Source organism: Octopus sinensis, linkage group LG15 (genome assembly GCF_006345805.1).
Source record: "Octopus sinensis linkage group LG15, ASM634580v1, whole genome shotgun sequence".
In the NCBI taxonomy this organism is placed as follows: Eukaryota; Metazoa; Mollusca; class Cephalopoda; order Octopoda; family Octopodidae; genus Octopus; species Octopus sinensis.
The window spans coordinates 43,412,913-43,425,412 of NC_043011.1; the positions used below are offsets into that span (position 1 = coordinate 43,412,913).

A 12,500-nucleotide genomic window follows, 5' to 3' on the forward strand; every position below is an offset into this window, starting at 1 on the left:
TCACAGGAGAAAGCACTACTTGAAACCTTTGGTGATTTGTTGTTGCCCGCAAACAAGTAAAGAATAACCGGTAATTAAGAACTATCCGAGAGGTTTTCATAATAATAATGGTGATGATGATGATGATGATAATAATAATAATAATAATAATAATAATAATAATAGTAATAATAATAATAATAATAATAATAATAATAATAATAATAATAATAATAATAGTTATAATCCTTCTACTAAACTTTCAAGGCCTAAAATTTGGGGGAAGGGGATTACAGTAGTCGATTACAAAATAATATTAATAATAATAATAATGGTAGTAGTAGTAGTAGTAGTAGTAGTAGTAGTAGTAGTAAACTTTGTTAGGTTATTGGTTTCTGTTAATAAAAATCTTAGCGGAATAATAACTATACGCTTGATTTTGATGAAAAAAATGTGTGTATTATAAAGAGAGATTTACTGTAACTCTTTTTGTTTAACCAAACGAAAAAAACAGTTTGGTATTGTTATTTGATGGACGCAGAAAAATTTAAAACAGTCTTATTCCGGAAGGCTTACGCCCTAGGGAAATATATAATCGGTTTAGAAAATTGTTCAACGATATCTAATACATAATATACTGTGATGTGGTGATGATAAGTTTCAAAATGACTAGGTAGAGATGGCATGTAACTTGTTCGCTCAGAGGAAAATATTGTCTTTTCTTTGTGGAAGAATACGTAGACTGCGAAGACATTCAGGAGCTAGAATGTGTTGGTAAATGAGTCATCACAAATAAGTCTAGAGCAGTGGTTCTCAACCGGGGTTCATATGGCTTCGAGGGTCATTATAAGAATTTTGGAGATCACATAACAAAATAGTAAACTGGGGATTCACAACAGTATTTTAAGAGCCCCTCAAAAAATTTTGTTTTAGATGTATGTATTGGTATGTATTGCAAGCAACAGCTAGATTTCTTTCTCTAACATTTTACATGATTCAACATAAACAAGTTAATGTGTGGAAAAAAAGAGATAGCAATTTTGAAAGAAGTTTCCATGAAACTAGTTTTTAAACATCGAATGGCGCCAGAATAAAATTGTAATCAAAGTGCTCCATAGATAAAAGATTTTGAGAACCAGTGGTCTAGAGCCTTGGTTTGAGTAGTAGTAGCAGATACACAAATGTAGGTACAACAATCCATTGAATTCCCTATGAGCCGGACAAAGAACCAGTGACCGGTAGAATAGAAAATGCGAGTATTTTTGGATGCTGTTTTTCTAATGTTATACAGCTCAGACCATCACATTGTGAATATAATTTATAAGCTTAAACATTATATAATTTTTGATGAAAATCTAAAATGTTATTAGAAGAATAAATATAATACTAAAATAACACAAAATATCCCAGCCAAGTAATTAAATATAAAATCGTCCTTTGCCTCTGAGACCAGCCTTGATCGAGAAGATACCATCAAATTCATTCCAGCTGTGTCTGTTTTATTTTTGTCCAGACACAACATTTCTAGAACTAAATAATTTAATATATTTCGGTAGCAATAGATTTCTCATAAGAAATTATATTAGATTTCCAACATTTTAAATCAAAACACTGTGTGGCCATATAAGCTGACATATTGGTTTCAAAATATTGGCACAAGGTCAACAAGCTTATATATATATTAGTCAGTAATGTAGGTAGACGAATATGGTCAATTTCTTAGGATGAGGCAGCATTTCAAAATGCCGCATCTTATTACAATAGCGCATTAAGGAATAGTGGATTCTCTGAGAAGACCCAGTATAACCAACTTAATGCTAGCAGTAATGCTACACGTAGAATTAGGACCAGGAAGGTTTTGTGGTTTAACCCAGCTTTCAATATGACCGTAAAAATAAATATAGGTAGGGAATTCTTAAAATTAGTCTCTAGTCATTTTCAACCTGACCATAAGTTTTATAGATTATTTAATAGAAGAACGCTTAAGATCAGATATTCTTGCTGTAAAAACTTCGCCTTTTTCATTAACCAACACAACAATGATGTAATTGCAAATAATCATATATTATTTGAAAAAAATGTCACAGGAGAGTTAAACCTGAAAGATTGTTTCAGATTTGTTACAGTATATTGCGAGTATTGTATTAAATAATGCCCGTCGATAAGATCTCGAACATAAATGATTCAAAACCGAGTTTACTGTTGTATTTTCAGCTAGTGGCATATATAGGTTATTAGTTTGTTTCACCTGTGTCAAGTTCAAAAGTAGAATCAACATATTGATAATGGTATAACTAACGATAGGATTAACGTTTTTGAAGAAACCATCTCGGTGTTTCTATCCTGGAAGATATCATATTAGCCAAAAGAGACAGACATTGTGCGTGCATGTGTTGTTTTGTGTGTGTTCAAAAGAACAGATATAGTGAAATACGATATTAATTGAGAAAACAAACAAATCTAACTTTAATGAAGTAAATCTATGAGATGTTCTGTTTTCTAAATAGTATTCGAAAGGAAATGTCTTCACTGTTTGTTGATGTTCTGACGTTCAAGTACTTTCGACGCTAAACCAATAAAGAAAAACATATATGAAAGTCTACTTAAGCTGGTTCTTAGCTAGAACGTTTCTGCGTGATTATGAAGTGTGTGTGGTTTAGTGTACTGGGATTATGTCTATTTCAGCCCAAGTGAACTTTGCTATGATCAAGAGTTATAGCGAGTCATTCAATCAAATTTTGTCGAGACTTTATTAGTATTATTATCTTCAGTCTTGTGAAGAGATAACAGCTCATTAGATTGTGGGGAAATAGTTGATAAGGACTTCACACATTCGCATAATATACACACCAACACTGACACACTTAAATAAATATATACATATATGTAAGTATTTATATAAAATATGTATACATAAATATGTATGTATATATGCTTACATACATATATATATATGTATACATTCATATACATATATGTATATATATATATATTATATATATATATATATATATAATATATATATATATATATATATATATATATATCGCTCTCCCTCTCTCACATTTCTTGGCATTCTCTTTAACTTCTCTACTTTCCTTCGTTATCCCCCTAGTACTTTTCCCTCTGTCCCTTCCAATCTCTCTCTCTCTCTCTCTCTCTCTCTCTCTCTCTATTTCCGTCCCTAATTCTTCAATCACTCTGCTCCCTTCCTCTCTCTGTTCCTTCCACGTGACCGGTGTTCGGCCAAGCGTCATCTTTCTTTCTCGGCCCGTACAACACCTTATTGTCCTGTGTCCTGACTTTCATCTATGTCTGTGCCTCAATGCTTTCACTCTACACACCAGCATAACTCAACTTTTCCTTATTAGACGAAAGACACCTGTTGTTATTCTCTTGTTGTTTGTATTTGTAATCGTGTGTCATTTTCTCCGTTTTCTCCTCCTTTTGTCTGTATTGTTCTACACATTCGCTTGCTTATATAAAAATACCTATTTCTTTATTGCCCACAAGGGGCTAAACACAGAGGGGACAAACAAGGACAGACAAACGGATTAAGTCGATTACATCGACCCCAGCGCGTAACTGGTACTTAATTTATCGACCCCGAAAGGATGAAAGGCAAAGTCGACCTCGGCGGAAGTTGAACTCAGAACGTAACGGCAGACGAAATACGGCCACGCATTTCGTCCGGCATGCTAACGATTCAGCCAGCTCGCCGCCTTCTAAATACCATGTACAAAATGGTCATTTTTTTTTTTTATTTTGCCAAATAAACACACTACATATTCGTTCTTCACTCATTAATTACTATTCTTATTTCAACTCATATCAATTGTCCGAAAATCTTTCGTCACGCACCTGTGATCTCTTCTGCGTCACTTTCCGTCCTCGTGTGCTCCTGCTCCGCTTAGTCCATGGGGTTCAGAGTAAAACGATTCTGCTACACAACGCTAAGGCAGCCTTTTCAGCTAATGTTGAGGAGGGTGATGAGGGTAATGGTGATGGTAGTAGTGGTGATGGTGATGTTACTGATGATGATGATGATGATGTTGATGGTGATGATGATGATGTTACTGATTATGATGATGATTATGTTGATGAAGATGAAGATGATGATGATGATGATGGTCGTTGTCAACATGAAGATAATATACATGGTATTGACGGTAGTGGCGGTGGTGTTAATGCCGATGAGGATGAAATGATGACGTTGATGGTGGTGTAGGTGGTGGTGAGTGCTGCTGTTTGTGGTGGTGAGTGCTGCTGTTTGTGATGATGGTTATATTGATGACGATGATGATACGTTGATGATGATAATGATGATGATGAGGAGGAGGAGGAGGAGGAGGTGGAGGATATTGGTGATGGTGATTGTAATGACAACGAGGAGGATGATATCAATGTCTACACGAATATATGGATTTTATCTAATGTTGCTTTATTTTATTTCAGTCGAGTTCATATAACGAAGGCGACACTCGACCACTTACATGGAGAATATGACACAGAACCCGGCTATGGAAGTGAGAGAAACTCATATCTAAGGCATCATAACATTGAAACCTATTTTATCAAAGCTAAGCATCCGAGAAAAGTAAGTTATAACACATATTTATATTTTATTTTTTGCTGATATTTCGAACATATGCAAAGACATTCGCATACATACATATATACATACATACATACATACATGCATTTTTACAAACACACCGACATGCATATATACAGATATGCATACGTACGTATGTACATATATATATATATGTTCGTATGCACACATATATATGCAGATATAGAAGCATACATCCGTATACAGATATATACATATATGCATACCTATACATATACATATACATGTATGGGTACAAACATAGTCATATACCAATATGCATACGTACATACAACCATATACCTACGTACAAACGTACTCACACACACACATACACACACACACACACACACACACACAACACATATATATATATATATATATTATATATATATATATATATATACATATATATATATATATTATATATATATATATATATATATATATTCATATATACACACATACATACACATGCATATATATACATATATACAAACAGATTTGTATATATTCTGAGACAGAGACATATAAAACATGTATGCAATACAATGCATATATGATAATGCATACTTTAACATATATATATACACATCGACATGTATAGATACATGTATGTATGTGTGCATATATGCAGGCTTTCAGGCACACAATCATATAGATCGTCAATGTGTGTGACACATAGATACAAATATACACATATACACACATACAAGCACGTACACACTTACATGCACGCACGCACGTACTTAGAATCACATGCACACACAGAACGTGTGTATTTGTGCGGGCAATCATGTGTGCTCAACTGTGTATATGTCCATTTATATGTTTATCTGCTAATTTACACTGTCATTTCTATGTAGAACCTGCGTATTAACAGTATTTTGTTTCTGCGTTATTCTGTACCATAGAAGTTATCTATAAACCTATAAGCAACGCTTTTGTGTAGAGACAGATGTAAACACTGTCACTATATGTACAGCATCTACTAAAATTATTGCTATTGCTACTGGTAGTAAAGTACTTGACGATTAGCATCTGTGTACAGATCTATTAAATATTCCTTCCCAATATTCATTTCTACTCCAGGTCCAAAATTTTGGGGGAGGGGCCAGTGGATTATATCGACCCCAGTACGCATCTGGTACTTATCTGATAGGCAGAATTTGAACTCAGAACGTAAACACTGATGAAATACCTATTTTCTTTACTACCCACAAGGGGCTAAACACAGAGAGGACAAACAAGGACAGACAAACGGATTAAGTCGATTATGTCGACCCCAGTGCGTAACTGGTACTTATTTAATCGACCCTGAAAAGATAAAAGGCAAAGTCGACCTCGGCAGAATTTGAACGGAGATCGTAAACACTGGTGAAATACCGCTAAGCATTTCGCCCGGCGTGCTAACGTTTCTGCCAGCTCGCCGCAGTTATTACTCCCCAATTTTGAGACCGCTTGGATTTATGTTCCTATTATATATGATATTTATAATATATTATGTAATAATATGTATAATATAATATATAATATATAATATATAATATGCATATATATATATAATATAATATATAATATACAGATATATAATATAATACGTAAAATATATAGGGTAGCGAGGTTTTTTAGAAATTTCACTACCAGTGACCTAGAATGTATAAAAAGTCAATTGATAACATATTCTCAACACAAGAGAAGCTACCTTCAACTGGCAGCTTTAAACGCTAGCAGAAGCAGTCAAAACGACCAAAACCACATTTAAGAGCAATTTCGAAAGGAATTAAAAATATAAACTTTTACCTTGTTATGTTTTTTACGCTCACACCTAGGTTTCGAATTTTATTTAGTAAATAAAATAATTTGCTAAGAGAAATTCTCATCAGTGACCGCGCCATATAATATAATATATAATATGATATATAATAATATCTATTATATATAATTTAATATTGTCCAGATAGATAGATAGATAGATAGATAGATAGATAGATAGATAGATAGATAGATAGATAGATAGATAGATAGATAGATAGATAGATAGATAGATAGATAGATAGATAGATAGATAGATAGATAGATATGTATAATTGGATATATTTGAAGACATTGCTGTGTAGTAGGAAGATTGCTTCCAAAAACACTTGCCTAAATGTCTTGTACTATAGCTCCGAGTCGATCATAGCCTGAGATAGATTTGATACGCTGAAACTGAAAGAAGCCTGTTGTAGTTACGTATGTTATATCATACCTTTATACTGTTTGGATTAGAATCCCCGTTGACAGGCCGCTGATATTAAAGAAAGCGTTAAAGACTTATCGTACACAAATTAATACCTCCAATTCTGTATATCTACTGCATTAGTTAAGGATATAAACAGATTGAGTGCTTATTTCTCTGGGACTGGTCAGTTTGGTGTTGACACCTCTGAGAAGACTCCAGTAAGGTTTGAGAATCAATTCGGCAATCTTAGATCAATCGAATAGTTATTACCCTTTCAAAAAGTACTTGGGTCGATGATTTGTGCGGGTAAAATCCTTCAAGGTGGTGATCCCAGCATGACCGCAGTCCAATAACTGAAAAAGTAAAAGATAAGATCAGAACCTTGACAAATGGGAAACTATTAACTGGAATACTTTCAGTACAAGTCTGAAGTTTCATCAACGTGTGAGTAATCACTTTAACCATTTAGTTAAAGACGCCATAATTAAATAAATTCGATACGAACTAGTCCAGCTGGTCCTTCTCTGTCTGCTCATGAAAATATTCAAATATAAATACAGGGTGTTTTCATACAGTGTTGGCCTAAAATATAGTCTGTAATATGGTAAAGCAGATATGTGTGTGTATATAACAAAGTGAAGGCGCATGGCTCAGTGGTTAGAGCGTCGAGCTTACGATCATGAGGTTGTGAGCTCGAATCCCGGACCGGGCTGCGTGTTGTGTTCTCGAGCAAGGCACTTTATTTCACGTTGCTCCAGTTCACTCAGCTGTAGAAATGAGTTGCGACGTCACAGGTGCCAAGCTGTATTGGCCCTTGCCTTTCCCTTGGATAACACTGGTTGCGTGGAGAGGGGAGGCTGGTATGCATGGGCGACTGCTGGCCTTCCATAAACAATCTTGCCCGGACTTGTGTCTAGGAGGGTAACTTTCTAGGTGCAATCCCATGGTCATTCATGACCGAAGGGGTCTTTACCCTTTATATATATATATATATATATATATATATATATATATATATATATATATAATATATATATATAATATATATTATATATAATATATATACATATATATATATAATGTGTGTATGTATACACAGACATATATATATACGTCTGTGTGTGTGTGTGTTTTGATAACACCTAGAATAAAGTGTTTATTTTCCACTCAATGAAGTGAATGGAGTAAATGATGTCATCAGATCGTATCCGACTCATCGGGTGTTTCGGCCCTGAACCGTAACATCCTCTTGTTGTTGGGTCAGCACAGGTGTCCAAATCACAGTTGCTCATCTATTAGCTTCCAGTTTAACTCCTCTCTGTTGCTCCATAGCCAGAAAAAGGCTCTTTCTGCAGCCTCTTCCACCTTCGCTCATTTCCTCTCATTTCAATGGTGGTCAGCGTCCTCCATATCGACTCGCAGGGAATCTTTCACGACACACGCATGCATAATGTATATGTGTGCTTGTGTTTGTGTGTGTGTGAGTGTGTGTGTTTGCAATCATAGTGTAATATAGTTGGTTTGGTCAGTATCGATGAAATCGTATATGTAAAATTAGTTTCAAATTCTGGCACAGGCCAACAATTTCGGCAGGAGAGGTAAGTCGATTAAACCGACCCTAGTATTTAATCGGCCCTAAAGGAACAAAGCTAAACTCGACATCGGTGAAATTTGAACGTAGGATGTAAAGAGGGACAAAATGCCGATAAGCATTTTGCCTGGCGTGCTAACGATTCTGCGAGCTCACCGCCTTCGTTTCTGCATGTAATATTGACATCTGTTTTGAGTATAACAGCCATGAAAATTATATATTTACTGTCCACTGAGGTCAGTTTTAGCTAAAATACAACTAGATAAGGCGGCGGGCTGGTAGAAACGTTAGCACGCCGGGCGAAATGCTTAGCGGTATTTCGTCTGCCGTTACGTTGTCAGTTCAAATTCCGCCGAGGTCGACTTTGTCTTACATCCTTTCGGGGTCGATATATTAAGTACCAGTTATGCACTGGGGTCGACATAATCGACCTATGTCTGTCCTTGTTTGTCCCCTCTATGTTTAGCCCCTTGTTGATGATAAGGAAATAGGTATTTCGTCTGCCGTTACGTTCTCAGTTCAAATTCCGCCAAGGTCGACTTTGCCTTTCACCTTTTAGGGGTCGATAAATTAAGTACCAGTTACGCACTGGAGTCGATATAATCGACTTAATCCCTTAGTCTGTCCTTGTTTGTCCTCTCTATGTTTAGTCCCTTTTGGGCAATAAAGAAATAAGAAAATACAACTAGAAATCTTAACATATATTTCATTATTAATTCCACATTTCTACCCCTTCTCTCCTTTGTCTTCTCTTTCCTTTGTCTTCTTGGTCACTTAAGTTTACTGCCACTAATATCAGTTCTCATCAATATTCTTAAGAAGGAGCGCCTTGAAAAAGTAATACTTGTATATACCTTTCGCTCTACATAATATTCTAATACATTTAATATGAATCAATTAACTTGCAGAATCATCGCATCTAATGATCCTAAAACGCTTCCATAACAGAAACACGTGTCAGCATGCTGTTAATTATTAATTAAAGATGCATAATTCTTCATTCTTCATTCTGACCTTACCAGTTGTGTGTGTCTCTATCTGCCCCATCACCTTTCCCTATAAATCATCTGAAGGAATAAAAAAAACCCCAAGCGAAAAACAAATTATCCTTACTCAGTTGTAATTTACAAAAGGGATAAAGTGGGGTCTATTAAGGTATTGCTCCATTAGCGAAATAGTAGCTAACTCTCACACAAAACACTACATATTGTCTTTCCAAAATAAAGGTAACATTGGGTCATGTGCTCCTAAAAACTGATTATTATGACAGGAATGTCTTAAACACTGCTATGAGGCACATTATCTTAAACTACTACAACTGCTTTTATCACTACCGCTACTACTAATGATCGTTGGTTCTCCTGCTGTAGGCAAGAGAGGACGTTTCAGAAAATTTTTGCTCGACTTGCAGTTATTATTTTCTTTAATAGTAACCAAATGCTTGTGCCGTGCATTAGCCCATTCCCTCCATCAAATCGACATCGTCTGTACAAGTACATAGTGTACCCTATGCCAGATGTCAAAGTGATTGCAAAGCAGCGTGAGATGGAGACTTTTGTTCAAGAACACAACGCACCAACAGGTCTAGAAATCTATTACTACTACTACTACTACTACTACTACTACTATATACGTACATTCACTCACACGTGCGCACGTCCTCAAGCGTACGCATTCATATTGCAGTAACGGCACCCGATGTTGCCCGGGTTTTCTTAATATTTAAAGTAAATGCCGTTACATGTATTCGCTATATTTTAGATAAATTGCTTTAAATATATGCTGGCCATCATCAGCTGCTACAAGATGTTGATTGACTCAGGTTTGCTGTCTCGAAGCAATTCACGTTGGTTTCATAAAAACATTGAGTTTCATAAAACTAAACGAAAAATTAAAAAATAAACTAATACCTATAATTAAATTTAATTCTGAATTTTTTTGTTCTTGTGAAAAAGTTTTCACGATATTTTTTTCTTCGAAATATTGAATAATTTAAATAATTACTGTAAATTAATCAATCCTCTAATTAGTAACTTTCTCCATTATCTAGTGCAGTGCTTGGGGGTAATAATTAACTATTCTTGGTTTTCTAAAATTGCAGAACATATCTGGTAAGGTCATGTAACTTGTGACTCTCTCCTAGTTAAAATGTGTTTTTAGGTAGAATTTGAGCCAGCTAGGCACAGAACTGTGGCCCACAACTTCGAGTATACATCCATATAAACACACATACAAAGAATTTCTCTTTTATGTAATATAGATAACGCTACACATGTACATATATACTATTGTATATATACATATAGAGGGAGAGAGAGAAAGAGATAGATAGATAGATAGATAGATAGATAGATAGATAGATAGAGAGATAGATAGATGGATAGATAGATATATAGATAGATAGATAGATAGATAGATAGATAAATAGATAGATAGATAGATAGATAGATAGATAGATAGATAGATAGATAGATAGGTAGATAGATAGATATTATATATGTGTATGTGTGTGTGTGCATATATATATATATATATATATATATATATATACATATATATATATATATATATATATATATATATATATATATATATATAATATATGGTGAGGCGCGTGGCTTAGTGGTTAGGGCATTCGGCTCACTATTGTAAGGTCGTGAGTTCGATTCCCGGTGAAGCATTGTGTCCTTGAGCAAGACACTTTATTTCACGTTGCTCCAGTCCACTCAGCTGGCAAAAATGAGTTGTACCTGCATTTCAAAGGGTCAGCCTTGTCACATTCAGTGATTCACGCTGAATCTCCCTGAGAACAACGCTGGGGCTGCGCGTGTCTGTGAATTGCTCAACCTCTTGCATGTTAATTTCAAGAGCAGGCTGTTCCGTTGATCATATCAGCTGGGACCCTCGTCGTCGTAACCGACAGAGTTCTCATATATATATATATATATACATATATATATATATATACAAACATCCAGACATACACACACACACCCACACATGTTTATGTTTCTGCCCAGTGGTATTCAAATTTTTATTTCAATATTGTAAAATTCTAAAGAATAACAATTTATTTTTAAGATATCTTCATTTCTATTAGCACGGCAATTACACAATTAAAACTTTGTAGATTAATTGATTTAAGAAAATTGATCAACTTAATCAGTGATATCAGTCTTCCGGAAGTCTGACTAGTCATTTAGCAGCAACATTTCTATTATAGTTTTATTAATTAATTAGTTCGTTCAATAAAATTAACGAATTTGATCAATTTCGTAAAGTCTGACAAATATTTAGATGACAAGCTTTCAATATTACATGTAGTTATTATTTTGCTGTTTACGAGTTTTATATGAGGCATTGGTTAGCTGGATATAGTAGCATGGTCATCAAATTACGTTACCATACTTTCGAAAAGGAACGAAATATTATTTGGTGAGTCCTAGATAAGCAATGTTTGGAGGCTACACAAACAAATACAAACAGTTATGTACGTATATCTGTATATGTGCTGTGTACATATGTATGTATGCATCTATGTAGGTATATATATATATATATATATATATATATATATATATACATTTACCCAGAAATCAATATATTGATTTGAAGTTGTGGCACAAGGCCAACAATTTCCGAGGAAGGGGTCAGTCGATTACATCGTGCCCAGTATTCTACTGGTACTTAATTTATCAACCCCGAAAGAATGAAAGACAAAATCGACCTCGGCGGAATTTGAACTCAGAACGTAAAGACGAACGAAATGTTAATATATTAGTTACTGCTTGTACATACTACTCATTAGAATCAATCTATACACATAGCATGAAATAACAAACACAGTTACACACATTACACACACACTCACACACACACACACACACACACACAACACACACACACATACACACACACACACATACATACATGAATGTATATATATATATATATATATATATAATATATATATTTATATATACATAATTGAAAAAGTTGCAGTCAACAAGAAGGGGTACGACAGGACATTTCATTTTTTCACGAGCTTTACACAGTACTCTACTACGTTCTTAAAAGAATATACCATAACT

General features: G+C 34.6%; 1 protein-coding gene across 1 annotated transcript in view; it reads left to right on the forward strand.

The window, feature by feature from the left end:
- Positions 1-12,500, forward strand: part of LOC115219753 — a 116,095-nt gene that overhangs the window by 8,479 nt on the left and 95,116 nt on the right. The window contains exon 2 of the mRNA XM_036509469.1: positions 4,435-4,576. Coding sequence (XP_036365362.1) covers positions 4,435-4,576 — 142 coding nt within the window. The remainder of the gene's footprint in view (positions 1-4,434; positions 4,577-12,500) is intronic.